The 26,919-nt window shown below is 41.0% G+C and overlaps 1 protein-coding gene across 3 annotated transcripts in view; it reads right to left on the bottom strand.

Moving 5' to 3' along the window:
• Positions 1-26,919, bottom strand: part of KCNMA1 (potassium calcium-activated channel subfamily M alpha 1) — a 638,320-nt gene that overhangs the window by 420,058 nt on the left and 191,343 nt on the right. For all 3 annotated transcript variants that reach the window (XM_060170921.1, XM_060170943.1, XM_060170877.1), the window contains exon 2: positions 19,865-19,926. In XM_060170921.1, coding sequence (XP_060026904.1) covers positions 19,865-19,926 — 62 coding nt within the window. The remainder of the gene's footprint in view (positions 1-19,864; positions 19,927-26,919) is intronic.

Raw genomic sequence — 26,919 nt, 5'->3', positions numbered from 1 at the left:
AAATGTCCTGTAAGCTATCTTGTGGAAATTAATCCACAACAAATTTGGCATCAATCTGATATTGTAAATGTACCAAAAAAAAAAAAAATTGTCACTAAAATGTGTTAACTCTAGTAACCTGAGTTTGCTTAAAAACCCAATGTAAAAATAGTCAAGAATCAATATATGTAACTTAAACTCGGTATGAAAACTTTGCTATATAAAGACTGCTACATGAGGTCACGTAAGATGACCTTTACACAAAATTATAAAGATACCTAAACCAGTTATAATCATTGAGTTATCAATTGTAGTAAACTTCTAATTTGTTACAAAGTTTTTTCATAAGTAATTGACTACAGCTATGACAAGCCTTCACATAAAGAAGCATCTGCTCATATAGAATCCCCAAAAATCCATCTTGGACCCCTGACCTCTGACATCACCCACAATTACAGCCATCCCCAGAAACCCATGATGTGACCTGACACGATCTGGAGAACCTGATTCACAGACTCCGAAGGACAAGACTTTCCTACTGCCTTTCTCTCAACCATCGGTGTCTGCTCTTCCTGCTTCTGTTTCGCCCATCATGTTTTGGCGGTTCCAGGTCACTCTCTACAGAGAAGAAAAGTTCCGGTGGCCGTCCTCCTCCATCAAGATAGACGTGTGGCATTTATTTCCTGGCCGTTGACATTGGACTGATGCTTCTATAGAACTTGCTGGACACTCCTTTTATACTGCTGGACTTCTTGAAGAATGACTGTAGCAGTTCATAGAACTTACCGCCAGCTGACTCGGGATTTTGCAATGCCAGATCACCCCTCTAGCCCCTCGGCTTATCAGGCCCCCACTCCTCCACCCATCAGGCTCACTCTGTCTCTTGCTACTCTTACTTATCCCTCCCTGTCTTGTGCTAGTTATTTTTGAAGACACTTACACACTATCATTCTGCTTTCTTCCCAACAGGTTTCCGTTCACCCCTACACTGCTATTCCCCTGACAGAGATGAAGCCTTTTACAGACATTGACCCAGTTATATATGGCCATTAAGTAAGACGAAGATGTTGGGGAATTGTGAGGATATGGTTGAGCTTGGAAGGGCTTGAGCCTGAGGGGTGTGTCAATCCTGTTAGTCTCTCTCTCCACGGAGAGGTTGAGCAAGGAGGGACAGTAGAACCCCAAAAAAGGTGTGCCTCTTATCAGTCTCCCTGCCTCACAAAGTGCCCCGCACTCCTGATACTATGGCAAAAAGTTAAAAAGAAAGGGGGAGATGTTGGGTAGTTGCCATCTCCCCCTGGCTTCTGCTTAACCATATGCCTATATAGGGATTTTACTGATCCAAAGCTTTGGTCTATTTACATAAATCACTTTTACATAAAGAACTCCAGGGCATTGGTGGTTCTATGATAGGATTCTCTCCTGCTCCACCCCCTCCTTGTCACACACTGATCCCTTCTTTGTCACACTCTGATTTTCACCAGTCACTTTTCTCTCCACCCTCTCTATATCACATCCTGTTTCCACCCTACTTGGAGAGTATAAAAACAGCTGCTCTTCTGATTAAAGACACTTGGAAATTGCTTTCCGGCTCCGAGAGTTCCAGAGTGTATCTCCTGCGGAAGTTGGTGCAGCACGAGTTCCTGATCCCTCTCCCACACAGCAGCCTAGATCAGCTCCAGTTGAGTTCTCTCCAACCCAGAGAGCACTAGCTCGGGAAGAAGTACCCTCAGGCTATCCCGGCAGTCAGCATTAAGTAGCAAAATTTATAATTACTTATATTTATAGTTCTGAAAACTGAAGTTCAGAGAGGTTAATTTCTTCCCAAGGTCACACAGCTTTTAAGTGACTGCACCATGATCTGTAACCAGGTCTACCTTCCTTTCGAGTATCAGTTTTTAACTACAGTGAAGTACTTATGGGTGAGAGGATGGAAATTCTAGAGAGGAAATTCTATTCCTACAGTTTAATTAGGAAAGCTGAGATCCTAAGAAGTTAGAAAATATGCCCTAGGATATAGAGTTCAGCAAAGATTTCCAGTAAAATATTCTTTCAACTACCTTGATGATGCAACAGAGCAGGACAAGGACACCCCCCACACACTTTAGCAAAACTGCAGGCCTAGGTGCTAAGAGATAGACTCATAGTAGAGGTTGCAAATCTAGAAGTTTTACTTTGCAAGCACAATGCTAGGGGGCATCATCCACAGCCTGTTATGTTCCCCCCTGGGGTCCAGTTTGTATCTCTAAATATATTAGGGTTCAGCCTCATACAAGAGACTAGCCATTTCAGTAAGCTAGAATACAAGCTAATTTGATTGCACAGTTATAAACCACTGATAAATGAAGATTGCTTCATTTGTTTAGGGGCAAGAGGACAGCATGGTCTGGCAATGTCCTGACTCTGCATTATATACTCAGCTTGAAGTCTTGGTGTTTTCTCATTCTCACCTCATCAATCCTTAAAGTAGGAATGTTAAACTGGAGTAGGTAAAATGTATATTCTTACCATACTTGACGAGGACATCCGGAAGTTTACCCATTCGGACCTACAAGGGGACAGGTCCAGCAAGAGCCCTGGTCACCTGAAGATTACAGCAAATGGGGCCAAAATAAAGACAGGGTTTGCCCAGGGCAGCTCACCCACATCGATGACCCTTTCCTATCTCCTGTGCCAAGTTTCACTACAAACAGCTACAAGCTCATTTGACAAGTTCTTCAGCCTGGGTGTGCACAGACGCCAGGCCAGTGGGTCAGTCTGGTTGTTTTCAGTAGTGATTATATTGAGCTCACTGACATAAGAAGATCTGCAAGCCCAGACTTTGTGTTTCCTACTTCTCTGCTATTCATGCATGGAATTCAACGACCCACATCCAACTATGAGAGAAACTCTCCTCCTTTAGCCAGCCTAGTTTCCTCTCCCTAACTCTGCTGTAAAGATGTTAATTTTGTTCAAAGAGAAGCTGCCCTTGGCCCATAGCTTCTGGGAGGTAATCTCTAAACTCTGGGTGGACAGAGCACCAACACCACACATGGACAGATATACTGGCCCAAGCGGCTTAAAGGGGGGGGGGGGTAAGCTTGCAAGTCTTTCTTCTTTAGCTAGCACTCTCATCAAGCAGTGGTGGGTAACCTTTTGTCTGTACATGGGGCTCTCAGACATTTTTGTCACAGTTCTCCTCACCCATCTCAGGGGAGCCTCCTTCTTCCAGAAGACCGGTCACCACTGGCTGCCCACTCCACCCTCCACACATGTGCATATGTGCGCACACACACACACACACACACACACACACACACACACACACACACAAACCTGTCTTTCCTCCACCAATTAAACTGTCACAGTTGGCTGGCTTGGAGACAGGTGGGAGCAGGAAGAAATCTGAGGAATGCAGGGAATTCAAGGGAGCCAGGCTTTTCTCTGAAACCACTCTTGTTTGCTGTCAAACTGGTCTGAAGACTGGCCTGAGGAGCCCAACAGAGGTCCCCAATGATTCTGAGCAATGCATGAGGGAATGGTGTTATAGAGAAGTGTGGCAGCTGCTCCTTTCTGTCTGACCACTCCTTGTGCCCCAGCCCTGGATCTCCAGTGGAATGTTTTAGGCTGGAGATTATCTGCATCCTTTAAAAACAGATGCTAGCCCACAAAATATATGAGAAGCAAAAACAGGGCTGGAAAGATAGAATAACGATTATGCAAACTACTTTCATGCCTGAGGCTCTGATCTCTGAGGTTCAGCACACAGCATCACCGTAAGTCAGAGCTGAACCCTGGAAAATAATAACAATACTTTCAGTGCTACCTGGGACATAGGGAATAGACAGAAGATATATGCCTTCCCTGCCCTAAATTCATTAGCATAACACCTACCTTTTCAAGATTTCAATTGTGGTAGGGAAAATGGGAGAAAAAGAAGAGAAAATAAATTGCAGAGACTTCTGCTTAGAAGTGTTTTGTATGCCAGGAGGGAAGGCAGTTCTCATTCAACCTTTGTTTTACTTCTCCCTGTGAAAAGCAGCCCCCATCTGTGACAGGATCTTCATGAAAGAAGGGAGCAGATAAACCAGCTCAACAGAAGTGAAATTCTTACTTTGGAGCTCACAAACTTTAGAGACCCTGCCATGCAAAATTTTTATACCCTTCATCAAACTTCCAAAATATGACTTGGCCTACAAAAGAAAGAATCATTAGTGGGCTGAGGAGATAGCCTAATAGTTATGTAAAAAGACTTTCATGCCTGAGGCTCTGAGGTCCCAGGCTCAATTCCCAACATCACCATAAACCAAAGCTGAGCAGTGCTCTGGACTGACTCTCTCTGTCTCTGTCTCTGTCTCTCTGTCTCTGTCTCTCTCTCTGTCACTCTCTCTCTGTCTCTCTCTCACACACACACACATTAAAATAAAATATATTTTTAAAGAAGAACCATCAGCATTGTATTTGCTACATAGTAATCTACCTACATGGACTTCTATAATTTCACTGGCCGTAATTACCAACTCTTACTCATGCATGCCTCCTCCAAGCATATGTAAATGGTGAACACAGCCACACAGACACCAAGTGCCTTCTCAGTGTCTATTCGCAGCCTCACCACGTACTTGATAACAGATTGTGCTCGAAGGCACTGACAGGCTGATGGCTGCCTGGAGCACATCTCAATTATTAATGCTGCTCTTTCCAGACCTTGCCTTATTATTCCTGCCGGTGCCATTATGAAGATGGCAACATCCTTAACGCACTCATTGCCCACTTCCTCTTGATGTTGGAGGAAAAGCATGCGCTGGGTAGAGTGACCTCAGAGCATGCACTCTCTTTCACCTTTCTACAATACTGTTGCTGCAGCAAGAGCAAGCATATATCAGATCAGGCTGGGGGTTCATTTTCTGCCTTTTTAAGGGGTTGGGGTTCAAAATGATCCCTAGACAAATTTTAAAAAATAATAAAGGAAGAACTTGCATGAATACAATCATAAACAAAGCATCTCTGCTAAAGACAAGTGCCTGTAGTAGATTCTGCCATCTAGCATTTAAGTCTCAGAGTCCTATCCAGAGTATCTTCCTGAGAGTAACATAGCCCAACTGAAGCAGTCGTCCTCGAATTGGTATTGTCATAATGGAGTAGTTGTCTTTTTCCCAGCTCTAAAAATAATAGCCTGTGTTCTAGGCTCTGTAGTTAAGCAGAGCCTAAAGCTAACCTAGAATTAACTGCCAAGTTTCCATGTAAAAAGTTAAAGGTCTGGATGTAGAGATACAGCTGAGACTTAGGCCAATATCTGGGACGAAAGGTCCACTGGTATTTTTTATTTTTATCTTTGAAGGGTTCCTAGCATAACATTTTTATCAATAAACACTAGTAGCTCTCAATTGTAAAATTTTTTAAGTTGATGAAAACTATCACCAGGATCTGTATGTACATTAACCCTTTCTTTCATATCAGCACATGTTAGAAATTAAATGAAGTTTCAAGGAGGTGCCCACATCATCAAGTAAGTCAGAAGACAGGCTCCAAAACGATCAGCACTTCCACATTTAGTATACTTAACTCTGTTTTGGTGGAGTTAACTCACTGGTGGGACAGACAGATTTGGGCTTCTTTTCTTTTAAATAATCCAACAATTTAAGGAGGTTGTGTTCATTTCCATTTATGTCCTGGAAAATACACTCTTATGACCTAGCAACCATGTTTAAAAAGTTCCTGCAGTTCTTAAACAAACAGAGTGTATGTTTATGAGGTCCTAACAGCGTTATTTTCAGGAATGACGTTCAGTTAGTGATATGTAGCTTTGGGGATTTACAGTAAATTGTAGGTGATTTGTTGCTGTGACATACATTATTTGCCTAGAGAAGAGTGGGCACTTACTAAAGCACAATGTAGCAATGCATGAGATGAGCAATGAGCTGGAGCACTTAGAAACCAAGGGCCCAGGGCCTTGGAGAGAGAAAGGGTTTTTTTTTTTTTTTTTTGAGAGATAGTGGATCAAGAGTTAAAAACACTTCCCAGCACACAGAGAACACAGCTAATTCAAGACCAGAAAGTGAGACAATTTCAAAGAGAGACTGAAAGACTAAATCTGGCCTACAGAGGTGTTTTGTTTGGCCTGAAGAGTACTTTAATAGTTTCGGAATTGTGGGCAGTATTTTAAAACGAGAGATTCATCATAAAAACCCAGTCCCCTCTTCTCTTTGAAACAGGAGAGCTGGCTGTGAGTGTCTACATTTCTCTTTGGGGAAACTCAGAACTGGGAGGTCACATCAGGGAAAGTCTGAGCTCCCTGCTCATGCCCTTCCTAGCCAGCTCTACTTCCTTCATCACTCTGTCTGCCCCCACCTGGTTTCTTGAACCTCAGATGTATATGAGATATTATTTTTTACTGAGGCTCTCTCAGTAAGACAGATGTACTAACTTAGCAAGGCTCCACTGCAGAAAAATAATTAAAGAGGATTAAAGCCTATGTTTCTCCAAAACTCACCAGAAAAGCATTCTTAGGTTTTCTTTTACAATTTGACCTGTTTTCCCAAGTCCTTTCTTTATGGTGGGTTGCTAAAGTTAATAGCTGCCAAAGCCAAACCATAAGAAAGATTGCAATGGGATATTTATTTTTGGTTTCTCATCTGAAACAATTACATGACAATGGTAGGGGTATTGTGGAAGACATCTGTCTCAAAGCATGTTTCTGTGAAAATTTCCAGATGGATGGAGCTGACAGGAAGGGAGAAAACAGGGCCAATGACTCCATCAGGCAGAGCAAACACAGTGCCAAGGGTCCTCTGTATTTCTAGGGAACAACAAAGCAATCTTACTTTTATTTCTTTAAAGTAAGAACTTGTATATATGTATTTTTCTATCCCTGATTTGCTTCAATGCATGCTTGTCTCCCTGAAAAAAAAAAATGCACAAAATGAGTATGTAAGAAGAAAAGAAGGGGGCAGTGGTGCACCTGGTTAAGCCCACATAATACTAAACACAAGAACTCATGTAAGGATCTGGGTTCAAGCCCCTGTTCCAACCTACATGGGAGAAGCTTCACAAGCAGCACACCAGGTATTTATCATTTTTTTCTCTCTCCCCCTCCTCTCTCAATTTCTCTTTGTCCTATCTAATAAAAAGTGGAATAATGGCCACGAGGAGCAGTGCATTTGTAGTGCTGGCACTAACCCCAGTGTTAACCCTAGAGGCAAAAAGGGAGGAGGAGGAAGAGGAGGAGGAGGAGGAGGAGGAGGAGAGCAGGAGGGCTGGTGGTGGTGGTTCACTCAATAGAGTACATGCATCACCATGTGTGAGGACCTGATTTAAAGCCGTCCCTATCTGCAGGGGATGTAGTGGAAGCTTCACAAGCAGTAGGGCAGTGCTGCTTGTATCACCCCTTCTTTCTTTCTCTCGCTCCCTCTCTATCTCTCCTCTTTTATCAAAAAATGGCTAGCAGGAATGGTGGAGTCATGCAGGCACAAAGCCCCAGCAATAGCCCTGATGGCGAAAAAAAAGAGATCAGAAGAAAAATACATATATTGGGTTGTCAGAAAAGTCATGATAAATTTTTTGCATAGAAAAATATGCCATGACTTTCCCAATAATAATGAATATGCAATAAATGCATCCAGCCTGGATTAAATTTAAATTATGTGAACATGTTCATAACACAAAACTTGCAAACCACAGCACCCAAGAAAATTCTGGTCTCCAAACACCTATAGGCATATTGTGGCTGCCCTGTCACTAACCCAGCCACACTTCGCCTCAGCTTTCCTCCCCACCACATTTCTGAGTGCTTGGAATGCAATTAATATATAGACAAGGCCTGTAAAAGGCACATTACATCCAGACCTCAGTTTCCAAACAACAGAAGAGATCAGTTTAGTCAGTCACTTCTGAAAATGCCTGGATAAAGATAACCAGGCTTGCTTCATGTGCAATTGGAGAAGAATTACCAGGGACAGTTTGCTATTCTAATTTCTTAGAAATATTTATTTATGTATTCCTTTTGTTTCCCTTGCAGTTTTTTATTTATTACTGTAGTTGTTATTGTTTGATAGGACAGAGAGAAATGGAGAGAGGAGGGGAAGACAGAGAGGGTGGGAGAAAGACAGACACTTGCAAACCTGCTTCACTGCTTGTGAAGCGACTCCCCTGCAGGTGGGGAGCCGGGAACTCGAACCAGGATCCTTAAGCTAGTCCTTGCATTTTGTGCCACCTACACTTAACCCACTGCACTACCGCCTGACTCCTGCTTTTCTGATTTTGCTATGGCATCCTTGAAACATCACAATCCTTAATCTTAATGGCTGATTCCAAGGCAGAGCTTGGCTGGACGTGGCACCTACTAAAAATAAAAGTCAAGAAGCCCAAGTATAAGCCATAGTGAAAATTTCCTCATGTGGGTCCCTAGATTGGCTGGAGATATTTTTTCCTGTATACTCAATTCAAAATCCAACATCCAGTTATTTTTTTCAACATCTCAGATTCCAAGACTTATTTATAAAATGTTTTATTAGTAAGAGATAAGTCATTACCTAGAAATATCTTATTTATCTTTTCGCCTCTTTTTCCTAATAGTTATAGTTATACTTACTGACTACTTTAAAACATTATAGCTAAAATATACTGAAAAAAAATTGGGGGCCAGGTGGTGGCGCACCTGATTGAGCACATTACAGTGTGCAAGGGTCCTGGTTAGAGCCCCTGGCCCCCATTTGGAGGGGAAAAGCTTTGCAAGTGGTAAAGCAGTGCTGCAGGTGTCTCTCTGTCTCTCTCCCTATCACCCCCTTCCCTCTTGATTTCTGGCTGTCTTACCCAACAAATAAATATAATATATTTTTAAAAATCTACTCTTTCACCCAGTGCCTATAAAAGTTTTCTGCATAAAACTGGTACTTAATAGAGACCCGGAGCTGGGCAGTAGTGCATCGGGTTAAGCACACATAGTACAAAGCTCAAGAATCCCAGTTCAAGCCCCTGGCTCCACACCTACAGAGAGGGGTGTCAATTCACAATTGGTGAAGCAGCTGTCTATCTTTCTCTTCCCCTTTGCCTTCCCCTCCTCTCTCAATTTCTCTCTGTCCTATCCAACAACAATAAGGGAAAAAAAGATGGTGGCCAGGAGCAGTGGCAAGCCCTGGAGGTGAGAGAGAGAGAGAGAGAGAGAGAGAGAGAGAGGGAGACCTATTTCCTGGTTGATACCATTAAGGGCACAGGAACATAGCTCTCAGCCTCGTCTGTTATTATAATATGGCTGGTTGCCAATCCTCCCATCCTCGATGTTGTTGTTTCCCAAACATTCATCGGTGATATGGGATTGTACCCCACACATGCACTGCCGTCTCCAAAATTATATAGTGACACGATCATCAAATAAAATATCCCAAGGGCATCTATGCTGTAAAGGTTTCTAATTTCAAACCACAAATGACTCATCAGCAACAGAATCTCCTCCAGGCTATGATTTGTTTGGATGTCAAGAAAGACAAGGGGAATAAAAGCAAAGACAGAGGTCACATTTCCATTGCTGCTACAGTCCATGAAACACATGATGAAGCTGTAATAGTTGACACCCCAGCACAACACATCTATGGTTGTTAAGGCAAATTCTGCTCAAGTGTATGGACTAAACTGTTCTCAGCTTTTGCCTTTCCCTCCAATTGGTTCCTACCCTGCTCTCAAGGAAAGTCTCCAAATGAATGTCCGGCTGTGGCTTTAGGTAAAGGGCCAGTAGCACACAATAAGAAGAACATACAGCTCTCTTCTGACATAAAAGATGTTAATTACACGAGTAAGCAGCTAAAAGGGTACTGAGAGGGATGCACTGTTTTGTTTGTTTTGTCTTTTTATATTAAAGAATTCACCAATCCAAGTTGAGGGTGATTGTTTGCCTTTGAGGGGCAAGGGAAGGGAAGGAAGAGGGCAAGAGAGGTAGCACAGCCCTAAGGCTTCCCACAAGTGACATAGGAGTAGGGCTCAAACCTGGGTCTTGCACATGGAGGATCCGGTGCCTTCACCTTGCCATCCCCCTTTTTAAATACATTTATTTTTATGAGTGACAGTAGAGAGAGAGAGAGACAGACAGACAGACAGACAGACAGAGACAGACTAGAGTACCACTCAGCTCTGGCACATGGCAGTGTGAGGCATAGAACCCAAGGCATGTAAACTGTGTTCTCTTATCTCCTTAGCCCTGAGAATGCATTTGTTCTGAAAAATGTCAAATAATTCAAAATTTGCTTTTCTAAATTCTAGAGAGTAGTGAAAATAGCAAACAGATAGTTCACCCTAAATTTAGAGAGCAGAATAGATATCATAAACATAGCTAGGATCATGGTTTTGGAGGAGAAAGAAATGAGCACTTGGGCAAAATGTCCTAAAATTTTATGTATAACAAATTCCAAGCAGGCCAAGCTAGGCTATTCAGTCTTTTTAAATTTCCACAAAAGATCTGAACCCTTATGTTCACCTTGGAAACAAGTACAGGGAAAAAAGTAGAAGGATCATAAATTAAAGGAATTCAAGATCTTTTGCCAGTGGAATTAACTAATCCCAAACACCCACCTGGCTGGATTTAAGGTTTTACAACTCAGATCATCTGTTCTGTTTCATGACTCTGAAGTTGCCTGCATGATGACAGCCTGAAACTTCAGAATTACCATAAAAACTTGAATATTTGCTTTACTACTCAATGGGTAAAGTTTATTGTTCTCATGCACATGAACCTAGGTTCCAGACCTTGGTTCCCCACCTGCAAGGTGGAGTAGTGTTGTTAGTGCCTTTCTCTTAATGTGGCTCTTCCTACTTCTCTAGCTTTCACATCTCTGGAAAAAAAAAAAAAAAAAGGACAGCCGGAAGCAATGGGCTCCTCATGTAGATACTGAGTCCCAGCAATAGTCCTGGTTGCAAAGATTAAAAAAAAAAAAAAAAAAAAAACTTGCTATCCTATCTTTGCTCATTTGTTTATTTAACAAAAATAACCCAAGAGATACATCAGAAAAATGTTGGTCTTGAGTTTCTGATTCAATTTCTGGTCAGTTTACTTGTGACCTTGAGCAAGTCATTTAACTCCCATCCTGGGAAGAAGATACTGCTGAGCAATAGGAAGGTGTAAAAGTGTAGTATCAGGCAGGCTCCAGGACTCTTCAGGTTCTAACACTGCATCTGAAGTTATCTTTACTTTATTTTTTTAATTTTTTTGCTTCCAGGGTTATAACAGCTGGGGCTCGGTGCCTCCATTATGAATCCACTGCTCCTGGGAGCCATTTTTTCCATTTTATTGGATAGGACAGAGAGAAATTGAGAAGGGAGGGGAAGATACTGAAAGGGGGAGAGAAAGACAGACACCTGCAAAGCTGCTTCACCGCCTGTGAAGCAACCCTCCTGTAGGTGGGGTGCCGAGGGCTTGAACCGGGATCCTTGTGCAGGTCTTTGCTTGGTATGATGTGAGCTTAACCCTGTGTGCCACGGCCCTACCCCCAAGTTATCTTTTCTAACCAAATCTGGAAGGTCTAGCTCTTACTTCCCACTCCCTCCTAATACAGTCCCTAATTTTCCCCAAGGAAATGATAATGGTAAGCATATCATCTTGATGTTTCCAGATGCTACTGATACTATATGTGGTACCTATTTACCTAAACACTGAGAGTCAGACAAGCAAGGAAGCCAGGACAACTCATCAGTGTGAAAGAAGGAATACTGCTTGTCCTTTTGGCATAGTCCCCATCTTCTTCATCAGGCTTACACCCAACTGCTGAAAGAACAGCTAACTGGAAAACTGGATGAGGAAGAATGGTTGAGACAGAGAAGCTCCCGTATCAGAGAACTAAACCTCCCCACTAAAGGTTAATTTCTAAAAGGGGAAAAGGACTTCCCATTGGGAGTTATTTACAGCCTCTTTGCCCCAAAGGCATCTCCTCTTCCCCATCCCTCAGTGGTCTCTGCTCCCCCACCATCTGACATTCCATTCTTTCAACAGCTGCTGGCTCTCCTGTTGTGTTCTCTTCACAGATGTGCAGTGTTGTTCTGAACATCCTGCCCTTGAACTTTCCCTCCCCATAATTTTCCAAACCAAAGCCTCACAATAAAAACGTCAGTGAGGGAATGGAGAAAATTGGGGGGAAGCATTTAAAAAGGGAAAAAAAAATAATAGGGAGATGTTTTACACACCAGTGATTTGTGTTGACTTCTTCGACAAAGGTTAAATACATGCCATGACTTCTCAAAAAGGGCACAAAGGAGGAGAGTTGGAGTAGATATTTCAGAACACTACCTAGAAAGGCTGGGTTCTGTAGAAGAGCTAAGCATGGGCTAAGTGGCACGCTTCCTTTTCTAGACTCTAGGCTGTCCAGGTGTCTATGCTGTAAGGAAGTGGTATGCTAACAGGGATACTAGAAATGGTACTCGTGGCACTTGACAGTCTATGGTACTTGACACTGCTGTGGAGGTGCCCTACTCAGTCTTCACAGTTTAGTCTTTGACAGGGCTGACCATATGAAAGACGTTGAGTCTGTCAGTAAAAATCATCACTGGAGGAGTAGGCTGGATACTGTACATCATTTCAAAGACCGACATAGAAACATTTTTTGAATAAAGTTTTCCATCAAGTCAACTATCTGAAAAGACTAAATTTCTTGGCATTGTATCTGGCACATGCAACACAGTGAAAGACTGTATCATATTAACTAAATGATGTACTTGTCTAGAGAGATAGATGAATCTGACTTCTAGGGAAACAAATAAAGCACAGAGAACCAGGTAAAAGAGCAAAGCTGCTTTCTTTTTTTTAATTTATTTTTTAAATTTTATTTATTTATTTTTGCCTCCAGGGTTGTCGCTGGGACTCTGTGACTGAACTACAAATGCACTGCTCCTGTGGCCATTTTTTTATATAGGACAGAGAGAAATTGAGAGGGGGGAGGGGAAAAGAGAGAAGGAGAAAGATAGACACCTGCAGACCTGCTTTACTGCTTGTGAAGTGGCCCTCCAGCCGGTGGGGAGCAAGGGGCTCAAACTAGGATCCTTGTGCGGGCCCTTAAGCTTGGTACTATGTATGCTTAACCTGGTGTGCCACTGTCTGGCTCCCACAAATATTCTTTCTACCTGGAAGGAATCCAAATGGGAGGAGACCTTGAGAAATTATAAACTTTCCTTGTTCTTTACTAACTGGACAATTATCATAAGGTGCTGCCACTCCACTGAAAGAGAAAAATTGTATTTTAAAATAATAATTTAAGAAGAAATGGCTTAAGGGCCAAATAGTCATCAGACAGACCACATCCTATGGATATATTCCCTGTGTTCCATGTCCAGGCAAGAAAGCTTTCTTGACTGGGCTTATCTGATCACAAATGAATCCTGCTACACACTACTGACTTGTAGACCTGGTCCAAAAGGTAGAAGTAAGGAGAGGCAGAAGAACAGAGAAAACATATGAGTGGACAGGGGGAGCTAAGTGGTCTCTCATCATTTAGTCATTTTCACAGTATATAATTTTACTTCTTGACACTTGGATTCAAATACTAGCTCCACAACTTACTTGTTATATGGTTTGGGGCTTGCTGCAGTCTCGGCCTTGTCATTTATCAAGTGAAAACAGAAATACTTACTCTATGAGCTTATTAGGAGAGTCTCATGAAGGTGTACTTGCCATTAATTTTAAAGCACTTAGCACTATACCTGCACATACCATATACTCCATGAGTGTTAGTGTGCTCCAACCACTGACCTCTCTTTTCCCTTTTGAAAGACAATGTCAATCTTTCTTTTTTTTTTCTTTCTTTCTCTCTTTCATTTATTCTTGCTTTCTTTCTTTCTTTCTTAATTTCCTTCATTCTTTTTTTCTCTTCCTCCCTTCCTCCCTTTTTCTTATTTATTTGATCCAGAGCCTCAAATGTGCAATTTCACCCTTCCCAGGTCAACTCTTTCATTCAAAGACAGAGAAAGAAACATACAGAGCAATACAGAGAAAAAGACAGAAAGAAGGAAAGATACCATAATACTAAAGCTTCCCTTGGCACTACTGCACTGTTAAAACCTGGGCATTGCACATGTCAAAATAAGTACCCTTGGGAGTCCGGTGGTAGCACAGTGGGTTAAGCGCAGGTGGCGCAAAGCTCAAGGACAGGCTTAAGGATCCTGGTTCAAGCCCCCGGCTCCCCACCTGCAGGGGAGTCGCTTCACAAGCGGTGAAACAGGTCTGCAGATGTTTATCTTTCTCTCCCCCTCTCTGTCTTCCCCTCCTCTCTCCATTTCTCTCTGTCCTATCCAACAACAGTGATATAAATAACAACAATAATTAAAAAAACAAGGGCAACAAAAGAGAATAAATAAAATTAATGAATATTTTTTAAAAATAAGTACTCTACACACTGAGCTGTCTTTCTAGTTCCTGAAAGAAAATTTCTAGATTGAGAAATGAGAGGACCAGACGGGTAAAGTCTGGGGCAGGCAAATTAGTTGGCAACTGAATAGTTTAGCTAAAGCTGTGAATCTTATCATTAAATTAATGGTGTCAGTTTTATTTTAAGTGACTATGAAAATAATATGGGAAATTTCTATTTCAGTCTTGAAGATAATTTTTCTTAGTCATATATAACCATAAACCATATTAACACATAGAAAATATTCAATATTACCATACTGAAGATATTTAACCTAATAAAATAAATGAACCACAGGACACAAAAATAAAATATGAAAGACCATTTTCAAATGATAACACTGATCACAATTCTAGATTCAAGACCTTGGATAAGTTGTCCAAAACTTCTGCCGCCAGTCCTTCCCAGCCCTAAAAAGTCCATATTCCCCAGAGAGCAGTGCTGATACCACAAGCCAAGAGCAAAGACTGGTGATATCAGCAGGAGTCCCTACTGAGTGCCATCCATTTTGAAGTAGATAAAGTCATCAGGGGAAAATTTTAGCAATGTAGAACCTTTCAGCACTACTCCACACACAGCAGGTATTTTCCCTTTCAGAGACATGAGCCTGCAATGAAGTCACTAGTAAGCAGGACTTGACCTTCGTTTTCAGTATATGTATTATTAAATATTCATAATTCATGCAACTGTAGCATGATAGGTAGCAGTTCAAACACGAATTACAGGAATAAATATCTTCGCATATGTGAGTCATATTTTCCCAGAATGCTCCTGGAAAAATGCAAATACCAGGGCCTTCAGCCTCTGCATCTTCCAGCCTGCTCTTAAGATTCCAGAGGCAGCAGAAACTGCTGCATTATGCAGTCCATGAATTCTGCCCTCACTCTGACACTGCTGCGCCTTTCCCCCCCTTATCTGTTAGATGCATTACTGTTCCTATGTCAGAAGGAGGAAATAGACAGACATGAAACCAGCAGTGGTGACATTATCACCCACAGGGTGTCTAAGGGCACTTCTGAGTTGACAGTACATATTCCTCATTTTATTTTTTATTAAAAATACATTTTGACATTACTATATACAAAGCATGACACTGTATGTTAATGATATAGTAAAGCAACAAGAAAAATCACTTCTACTATCTTAGGGAGGGAGATCTGAGATCTGTCAGGATCTCTCTTAATTATGATGAGCAAAATGGATTATGGGAAATATATGTAATTAGTATATGGTTGACATCAAGAGCAAATGACAGATGCACACAAACTCACAAGAGATTGTGGGTATAGGAGTTACTTAAAGGAGTGTCTGGCAGAAGCTGGTCTTTTTTTATTATTTTTTTTATTTAAGAAAGGATAAATTAACAAAACCATAGGGTAGAAAGGGTATAACTCCACACAATTCCCACCACCCAATCTCCATTTCCCACCCCCTCCCCTGACAGCTTTCCCATTCTCTATCCCTCTGGGAGCATGGACCCAGGGTCATTGTGGGTTGCAGAAGGTGGAAGGTCTGGCTTCTGTAATTGCTTCCCCGCTGAACATGGGCGTTGACTGGTCAGTCCATACTCCCAGTCTGCCTCTCTCTTTCCCTATTAGGGTGGGAGAACCACCCTAATAGGGAAAGAAGCTGGTCTTTTATAAGCTTCCCCTTCCAGCTCTCCTCACCTCCCTTCTACTGCTACCATTTCAGTTGATCTTTTTCCCTGGACCAGTGACCTGCACTGTCTAGCTGAAGGCTGGTAAACGATGCTTAAGGCCTGTGGCCCACACTATATGGCTAGCCAATCTTTCCCTCATTGCTTATTTTGTCTCATGGTTTTCTGTATCTAAATAAACCTGCACTGTAATAGACCTTCCATTTTGATAAACTTCCAATACTCTTTGAGAACAGTGTGTTTTAAAGTGGGCTGGGCACCTTCAGGGTGAGAGATAAGGTGGGAGAGACAGAGTCAGAGAGAATAAGAGAAACACCATAGCATCTCTGCACTGTTTGTGGAGTATCCCCATGCAGGTGTTCCCATGTGGTGGCCAAGGCTTGAACCTGAGTCCTCATGCATGGTAAAAAAAAAAAAAAAAAAAAAAATGGAGGTTAAAAAAAAAAATGTCCCAAACCCTTGAACAGAATAAAGTAAAAGAAAATTCTCTGTGATCTACCATGACACAATAATAGACCAGGCAAGTGTAAGAGACTACATCTTTGGGAATGGCTTATCTATTTTCTTTTTTTTACATTGCCATCAGGGTTATCACTGGGGCTCAGTGTCTGCATGATGAATTCACTGTTCCCAGCAGCCTTTTTTCTTTATTTGTTAGGACAGAGAGAAATAGAAAGGGGAGAGGAGAAAACGAGGGAGGTAGAGAGATACTTGTAGTACTTGCTTCACTACTCATGAAGCTTCCTCCCTGAAGGTGTGTAGTGGGGGCCCAACCCCCGGGTCATTGTGCATGGTAACATGTGCACTTAACCAGGGGCAACAGTACTCAAGACACTGTTGCCTCTTGATCATAAGATACCAGTACCTGTTCATATGTTAACCTGCATCCCTCAAACATCTCAAAGTTCTGGGTGCAGAAGGTCTTACTTCTTACTTCTGCTGTTAAGACATTTCTATAATTTTGTGGGGGGGAGGGATATTTCTGAATAAATTTTGCTTGGGATAAGCATTTTCATGAATAGCATCTTTCCAATTAAGTTCATGAAAATGGATGCTTATAAGTGGTCTTTTGATTTTTTTTTTTACTCAAAAGGTTAAATACCTGTCAAATTTTATCAGAGGAGGACTAAGCACCCTCCCCCCTTTATTAAATCAGGGTGATGGTTTTGATATGACTTCTAAGGAAAATATTTAAAAACTCTCTTTCCGAGATGCCCAGGAGATCAAACAATGAAAACTGGTGATAGTTCTGAATGAGGAGGATGGACATTTTTTTCCCATTTACCATTTTACACAATGGAATATTATTCAGTTGTTAAGAATGATGAAGTTAGCTCCTTCCCCTCATTCTGGATGGAGCTTGAAGAAATCTCCTGCTAAGTAAGATATGCTAAAAAGACTTTGGATTTTAAAGAAATTATCTTCTGCTTCCTTACCTGTGCTCCTTTGCATCTTGTGTGTAAACAGAACTTTAAATCTTATCCACTATGCTTATTTATAATACATCCTGTGGGCTTTATTATTTTATTTCTGAGACTTTAATTATCATAAGATACTTCTTACATACTCTACTTTAAACTTTCCCCTTATTTAAACTGAACATTCTTTTGTGGCTTACCCCATGGAAGGCTCCTTGGTATTAACTAAACTGATCAAGATATCCATGGGACAGAAGCATGGGGTATGGTCTCAGAACCAAAGTAAAGCAGGTAAAAAAAAGTAAAAAGTCTTACATCAATAAACACACTTTTTTTTGTTTTATCTTTTAATAAATGAGGGCTAAGTATGCTGAGCCACAACACTGGGTGACAGAGAAGAAAGACCAAGGCTAGGGTGATGCTAGGGAGAATAAGAATGGTCCTTTTTCAAGATTATCAACATTTTTGCACATGGAATCTCAGAATGGAACTGAAGACCCATCCCTGGAATCAACTATTTGCAAGCCACTGAGAGAACCTAGAGAGGATACCCAGTGCCAGCTTCCCCAAGGCCATAACGAAGTCCAAAGGACACTGACATGGTGAAGGCATCCAGAAAAGAGGATCTGGTCTTGAGGAGTTTCATCATCTCACCTGGAACAGGTAACAATGGGATCTACAGAATGAGAGAACTTTGTAGTAGACATTGTAAAGAAGGACACAATTCAAATCCATATAACAAGAGCCTTTTATTTCTGAGAAATATAGAGGAGCAAACAGGGAAAGGTCAGGTAATGAAGGCAGGCATCTCTCCATCTAAAAGGTCACCACACCTCCACGCAAAGGTTTCTCTATCTGGGGTATAAGGTAAGCTCTGACCTATTTCCTGAGCCTCAGCAAAGAAGTCTGCCAGGTACATACCTCATGACATGAGAACACTCTTCATTCCTAAGGAGAGAATGAAGATATAAAACCTGAAGCTTTAGAAGATCTTTTGTTCAATTCAAATGAAGAATTATTAAGAGGAGATATTTTAAAATATCTCCTCTTTTGATGACATATCAATTGGAGTTTTCCAGACTTGAAAAGCTCTTCTCTTTTCTGGTCAGGAAAAATTGATGTCGGATATGGAAATTTCTTCTCCTGGAAGATTTTGAAAGAGCCATTCACCTGAGGTGGGCCAGGGAAGCCCAGCTGGATGCATGAGAATAGGTGACAGATTTGGAGTTCTCTGATGTGTCTGATTCCAGACATAGGTGATTAGAGGAGTTTTCTTTATTTCCCCTGGCATGAAAATTTGGCTGCAGCACTCAAATATACAAAGTACATTGGCAGAGGACCAGACGACTTTGATAAATTCTGAGTTTAGGTGTGCATGAAATTACCACCATCCTGAGTCACATAAAAAAGTGCTAAGACAGAATTCAGCCATACCAGGCCCTGAGCCAAGAGAACACCAAACAGGTTTCCTGGGATCAAGCTCAAGTAACCAATCACAACAGGTCTACAACTTAAGAAGTTAGATACACGTTAGCATAGCAGACATTGCAGGGGAAAAAACGCTCAAGGTCACAATCCAGTTGTCAAGTTCTTGACCCATAGAAAGGTGAGTTCAGTTGGTTTTCAGTCCCAGTTCTCCATGATGCTGTCAACTTCAAGCTTATAATAGACTAGCTGAAGCAGAGGAATTCCCCCTGGGTGACATCTACAGTTACCGGGGAAGACTTTGTATGATATATACTATCCTCTCATACCATCTGTCACCCAAGGCTCACCCTCAAGTGCCAGAGCACTCAGTTGGTGCCCAGGGAATCTGCATGAATGGTTTACTGTTTAAATTCCCAGATGTCCATGGGCTGTGACCTCTGGGAGTCATCACGAGTGCCTCCAGCTCATCTCCTTACCTGCACAGTAAGTACCAGCAAGCTTGTACTTGTATAGCTCAATATTTGAATGGCAGGTATAAAGAATAGCATCATTTTTTTAAATCTAACCTCCAGTAAGACTAAAACATTTGAAACCCTTAGGAGGAGAAGAGGCCCCTATAACCATAGAAGAGTGGCTCAGAACCTTCATAAGTTATATACATTGTAACCTACTCAGAGGTTGCAGGCTCACCTCAAAACCCTCTTAACCTCTTGATCACATTCAGTGTAAATACTTCGTCAGGAAACAGTTATTCAATAATTAATAAAACCCAGTGGGGGGGGAAGACTTGACCTCAGAGAGTCCTCTCTCCTAGACCCACAGAGTCAAAGTATTTCTCCCTTTAACAGTTTGCTATCTTATTGAGTAAATAAGCACAGGATAGCCCTGCAACTCTAAGAGTCCTCTGCATGCAGAAGGTTTTTAGAAAGGTTGTCAAAGTTTATCAAAGTGTCAAAGTGAAGGTAAAAGTTCATGGTCATTTCAAAAAAAAAAAAAAAGGCAAGACAATGTATTTGAATACTCACTTTGAAGAATCTATGAAGTATATTACAAGTGCACCAATGCTGAGAGCAAAGACTAAGACCACCTGTGAAAGAAGAGAAAAATGCCATCACTTTGAGAGGAACCATGAGTTTTTCACTTGTTCTTGTTCACATGCAGCAGCAGCAGCAGCAGCAGCTGAAAAAACCATCAATTGTTTTTAAGGAAATGCTTGGACATCTCAACCCCTTGCTACCAGGCATATTACTCTAATGTTGGCTGCATTCCATGCAGTGGGAAGCAACCTCACTGCTGGCCAACAGGGGTCAGGGCAGATTTCTGTAGTCAGTGGCATTGGAGTTTTATCTGGGTCTGTTTTTTGCAAGATACCATCTTTTCTACAACTAAAGTCAATATACTTCAGTGGGAAAAGAGCAGGAAGGAAATTTGCAATCATACAACTTGTCAGATTCTCTGTTAACTGAGGTCCCAAAGGAACTCAAACACAGAAATAGCAATTTTAGCAGCTTTATTGAGGTATAATTTTCAGACTTAAAATTCACCCATTTTAATGGCACAGTTTGAAAAATATTTCAAGACCTTATCCACTGTACCACCTTTTGGGCCATTAATGACTTGATTTAACCAATGTCTTTGAGTAAATTTGCCAAGTTGTACAACCATCACCATAAATTAGTTACAGAATATTTGTATTATCCCAGTGAGATGTCTCATCTTTGTATTTACCCCAACCCTACATAATCATATGTACATGTGCATGTTTGTGCATATATAAATATACATCACACACACACTAAATGTAGGTATATATGTATGTAGAGGGTTATAACACTTCTCAAATGTTATAAAACAGATTAGATATAAGTAATACAATCTAGGCCAGTTATGTGACAATTCATATTTATCTTTATATTTTTCACTCAAAACTAATTACCACTGACACAAAAGACAGTTTTGGCATTTTCTTTAAAGAATGCCTGTCATACTGAAGTCCATCAAATGCGTATGTAGCATATTAGGCTAATGCTGACACTTCTGTCAGCATTAGCTGACAGAATCAATATCCAGATCTGTTTATCTAATCTTTTTTTAATATTTATTTATTTATTCACTTTTGTTGCCTTTGTTTTATTGTTGTAGTTATTATTGTTGTTGATGTTGTTGGACAGAACAGAGAGAAATGGAGAGAGGAATGGAAGACAGAAAGGGGGAGAGAAAGATAGACACCCGCAGTCCTGCTTCACTGTCTGTGTAGTGACTCCCCTGCAGGTGGGGAGATGGGGCTCGAACCGGGATCCTTGGTCCTTGCGCTTTGCGCCACGTGTGCCTAACCCACTGCACTGCCGCCCAACTCCCTTATGTAATCGTTTATAGACAAGGCTAGTAATGCACCTAAAAATTGTTCAAAGTTTTAAATGACACTGAGAGCAAATGATTAAGCTTGGGGAAAAAATTAAGCACCACCAACACACAATGGTAGGGATTAGCACAAGCCTTTTAGACACATTAATATGAAGGGACCTCAGGTTGAATGGTGTTTGATATATGACATATTGATATCTTTTGGCATTGGTTGGTAGGTAAGGAGAAATTCTACTTATATGAATTCTTAAATTATATTTATTTATTTATTTATTTATTTATTTATTGGATATAGATAGTCAGAAACTGAGAGGAAGGGGGAGACAGAGAAGAAAGAGACAGAGAAGCACCTGCAACACTGCTTCACCACTTGCGAAGCTTTCTCCCTGCTGGTGGAAACCAGGGGCTTGAACCTGGGTCCTTGTGCATTATAACAGGTGTGCTAAGTCAGATGTGCCACCGCATGGCCCCAGGAATTCTAGGTATGGTCAAGGTATGTGGGGGTGGTGTGGTGAAATCAGAACACATATCTGTGTTGAGTATGCCAAAGTAGATGAGAGAATGGAATCTGATAAAGGCAATAATTGAAAAGACTCATTTAAAACATTGATACTTGGAGGGATGGTGGAGTTACAAGAGAAATAAATGACAGGCAAAACACCTGGCTTCAAAACACTTAATACATTCTCCTTATTAAAGGGAATGTTAAAAATGCATCAGTGGCCTCATTTTATTATTTCGTTGTGTTTCAAAAACTAAAACATGTTCCCCTAAATCCGAAGAAATTGCTGCAATCTGCCAGCAACTACCATATACCCAGTGCTAATTCCCCCTGGAAAGATCACCTCAGTCTCTCCCCTTTCACTCATTTACTCATTGCCTCATTGCTACATTAATTCATTCATTGTCAAGTTATACATTAAAGCCATAAGCAGGATTATGTTTTCTCTCTATTATCTGAATGAAGCAGCAAATCAAATGGCTTAAGATTAATTTTGATTTGTGCTGCTATTTCTGAGACATAAGCAGTTAGATCCTGGACCTGACCTCATTCTCAAAATGCTGCAAAGAGATTGGGTGTGGCCAGAGGGGAAGGAACTTTTCATTCATAAACAGCTGAGCCAAGACTAATCCTTGTCAATTTGGCTCTCTGTGTACGTGTGTCTTTGAATGCTTAACTCTATCAAGGCAGGCTGTGAAAGCATGCACACACACACACGCACACGCACACGCACACGCTAAATACTGGGGAGAATATGAGAGGGACGGAAGGAGAGAAAACGGAAAGAAACAAAAAAAATTCTAGCAAATGATATTTACATCATTCTGAAATGAATGCAAAATCTTAACTCTTCCACAACAGCCATGAATTCCTGGCAATGGGGTGATCAGACAAAGTTAGGGGGACTGATTTGTCCCAGCTGCCTTCATTCAGCCTCTGTGATGGGGAGTGATATAGACCAGGGTCCATGAGATAGGGTATATATACATGTACCCACAAGTTAGGGGAGAACATATACCTTAAAGCAAAAGTTCACAATAATTTGCAGTGAGCCAGTAAATGAAGCAAGCAAGCAGAAAGACCTAAAAAGACACCTTAAAGAACCTAATGAAACAGTTTATACTTAGACCTAGATACCCTCCTCACCTACCTCCTTTTACACGTCCTTCAATCACTACAAAGCTAACCTTGTCAGACAAAGTAAGGACTACAAAAACTGAATAAGGACAAGAGACTGGAATACTTTAAAGATAACTCTTTAGTCACTATCAGGCCACCCTATCAGCTGGGGCCCTAGTTGGGGAGTCCTGGGATTCTCACACAGACATGATGGGACTAGACCTCTAAAAGATCCCTCTCACTACTGTCACTGGTCATCTCCATCAGGAATAACATAATGGACCCCTTTGTGGGCCCCTATAGGACCTTGCCCTCAATGTGGATCAATAATGGTTGGGAATGTTCCATTCTCCAAAGGAAGGTTGGACAACATGCTCTACCTACTACCTGAGGAAGATGGGTCCTGAAATTAGTGCAGCCGGGTATGTTCCTAGCCATGAAGAACGTGAGTTCATAGAGTTTATGAACATAGTCTGTTACATGGGGCAATTTGAGCATATCCTGTAAAGGCAAATCTGTTAATTTTCTCTAGTGCCTGCCCAATCTTTAATTTTTTCAGTTTTGCTCACCAAATCACCTTGGCTACCTTGCATGGTGCTAATTGCAATATTCTTAAGTTTACTGAAACATCCATATGCTGTGTGGTGATATTAGGTACCAAGTGATATTTACAAAGTGCCAGATTACTAAAAACAAAAGTGACTTAATAAATGTCATTGGAACAATGATGCTCATGAGTCATCTATTTTCAAAACTGTAAGATCAAACACAACAGGTGCTTGCAAAGAAGAATGCCAGGGATAGAGACTCTCTGAGAGACCCAGAGACACACATGCACACACAGTATATATAATAATGTCTGTATTGGAATTGCCTGTGTGAGTCCCCAAGTCTGATTCCAAGCAACACCACATACCAGAGGTAAGCGACATGCTAATAAATATTATTGATAATAATATAAAGATTCCTCAAAATATAAAATGTTATTTATAAAATTAAATCAGATCCACGGAGTGGTTCACCCAGTAATCAGGATTCCAGATTCACATCCCAGGCCCCAAGTGCAGGGGGGATGTTTCATGCAAAGTAGAGCAATGTCTCTCCTTTTCTCTGTCTCTATCCATCTCTGTTTCTCTCTGTCTCTTACCCTTTGTCAAAATAGAAAGAAAAAGGGGGAAATGGCTGCTGGGAACAGTGGAGCTGTGCAGGCACTGGACCTCAGTGATAACTCTTGTGACAAAGTCAGCAAAGAAGTATATCTTATTTTTTTTTAGATATCTGTGTCTATATCTAATGCCTGAAATCTGATGGTAAGTGGAGAGTGAGAGAGGAAATCCAGCCATCTTCACGATGGAAATTCCAGCAGGCCCTGAAGACCTCTCATGTGTCTAGGAGAACTCATACAAATGGAAAACAGCATTCTAAACCACAGAATAGTATTCCCTCTTGTCACTGGAGCGCTTCAAGGAAAAAAAATCAAATTCAGTGGTATGAATACAGAGGTTGTTCTTTAGAGATGCTGCCTGTTCTTCATGTTTGAATTTGAATTATTGGGTTCAATGTCAAGTGCTTTCAATCAGTTATTAGTATGTGTAGCTACATAGACCTTTCAACATGGGTTTGGAGTAGATGTTCACAAAAGTGGTTACCACCAGAGCCCCACCACTTAGAAAATAGATATGCTCTGTCCTACTCTGGAAGCAGAGCATCATGAGTAAGGGAAATTGGGAGACCGAAGTTGTACATCTCTCTTTTTAACAATCTCTGCCTGTGAATCTGATGTGTGGCCAAGAATGGGAGTCACAGAGTTAAAGTCATTAGGGGAAACCACTTAGCTTAAGTCAGAGATTAATTTACAAATGTCGTCTTAACAATTAGCCCATTAGAACATATGTATGAGGCCTGCAGGCGTTGAGAATTGTGCTAAGGAGTACTCTAAAAAAGTACAGAGAAGGATGAATTAATTCTCTCCTGAGCAGGTTTTACACATTCTTCTCAGCCCACAGCACAACAAATGACCCTAATTAATGATTCTGTATGTTTGACCAGGGCTCACTGAGCTACTGGCAGAAGCAAGTCCTTAGATCAGACTTTTTTTTTTTTTTTTCCTATGTGTAATCCCTAAGGCTCATGGCTTTTTAAAAATTTAGGTATGATTTTCAAACAATAAAACTCACTGCATAAAAAGTAAACACAAGGACTCCTAAGGCAAAACAATATGGGGAAGTTTTGTTTAGAAGGAAAAAAAAAAACATTTGAACATCCAAATTACAATGTTTGCTCTGGTGACTTTAACAACTCTGACATACATTTATTGAACTCTTTCCTATGCACAAGGGCCAGGATTCCTATTGAGAGGGGAAGAAAATGGAAAGCTAGAGTAGCTGTGTCAGATCTTTGCCCTCAACAAACATGGAATCTAGAAGTTTAAATTACTCAAGAGGCCCTTGTGAATTTAGGAAGTGTTACATATATAAGTAAAGACATCTGGGATCCTGAAGAAGGGAGAGGGCAAAGAAGTAACTCTACTTCCATTGTAAACTCCCAGAGTGGAAAAGGACTGAGTGGGAAAAAGCAGAAGGAGGAAAAGAGAGTTCTTACTACTCTAGTTTCACTTGCTGTTTCAGGGGAGGGTAGGACAGATGGCAGGTCCTCAGCATGACTGTGGCAAGGATCGCTGAGGGCTTCAGGCAGAAGGCCTGGGTTTGAGTCTTAACTCTCCCCAGCAAGAAATATGCTTAAGAGTATCACTTAATATCTCTGGACTAGTTGCTCGACCTATGTGATAGGTAATTATCAGCTGGGGATTTGCATAGGTCATAGAATACCAAGAGAGAGCTAAAAAACCTTCTGGCTTGAAAGGGCAAGAATTTTCTATGTCAACTTTCATTTGTATGCCATTTCTCATAGTTACAACTCAACATGACAGCAATAAATGTGTGTAACTCATCTCAGCCAGAGAGGCCTGCTTTACCCATAAGATCACCAGCAGAAATACTGCATGGACACTCAGATTTTATCATTTTGAGTCTCCAATAGCACAATTATTCATTCCACAGGCCCATCCCTCAAAAGCAAAAAGCCAAGACAACTTAGGGGTGGGAGTGCAGACTGACTCTCCCACTGGGTCCATGTCACAGTTCTACCATCAGTACATGGACCTGAATGGTGGTCTGGTTCAATCCCCTCTCCTCCTCCCTCCATGTTTCTATAAGTTTTACCTCCTAAGTTCATACTCTTGAGTCTAAATTTTTTTATTAATAGAAGGGTGCTTTTTTTCCTTCAGTTTGGCAAGTATGTTTTGCTTTTTTCCATTCCTACACCATCAGTGGTTCCCAAGAAAAGATATAATCTTGCTATTAAAAAGGTACTCTTGTTATCATAAATTGCAAAAGATTTGCTAAAGTATAAAACCAATATTTTGACAGTGCCATTTAAACAGCTAAAGGCACCATTAGTATCCTACCTAACATTCTGGTGCATTCCATGGAAATGCTTACACAGAAGATGCTGTAAATGGATTCAGTGAAAGCCAAGTCTCCAAACAGGTAAATATCAAAGTACACAAAACTGAAATAAATTGCTTTCAGTAGTTGGCATTTAGAACCATATCATTAGAACAAAACACATGGGTCTTCCAGAGGAAAAAATGTGTTTTATTTAAATGTGAAGAAGTCCAGTAAAAACACCTGGTTTCATGAGCATTTAAGCATGGCAGTACTAGAATGCAATAGTATAAAGCCACAGTCACATTAAATGGACTAGTTTTAAGACCCATTATATAAACCGGAGAGGCTTTTCCCTTAAATTGATTCAAATGACTTCCATAACTTTTGGTATGAAGGAAAAACAAACACTGGCACAGTTTTATAGGACTTTGAAATCTCTGGTCTTTCCCTTCCTATCTGGCTTTAACACTCTTTCTAGACCCCACTTCAGTTAGAACAAGTATGAGATCTTATTCACCGTATTTGCGTCCTCCCCACTACCACAGGGCTTTTGCACAAACACTTCCTTCATGATGGAAAACTTGTCTCCCTTCATTGACTACTCATCCTTCAGATCTCAGCTCTATTGACACTGCCCTGGCCGCAG

The sequence above is a fragment of the Erinaceus europaeus genome, chromosome 1, assembly GCF_950295315.1.
Source record: "Erinaceus europaeus chromosome 1, mEriEur2.1, whole genome shotgun sequence".
NCBI classification, from domain to species: Eukaryota; Metazoa; Chordata; class Mammalia; order Eulipotyphla; family Erinaceidae; genus Erinaceus; species Erinaceus europaeus.
Note: the sequence above shows the minus strand (reverse complement) of the source record. Positions and strands in the feature narration are given on the sequence as shown.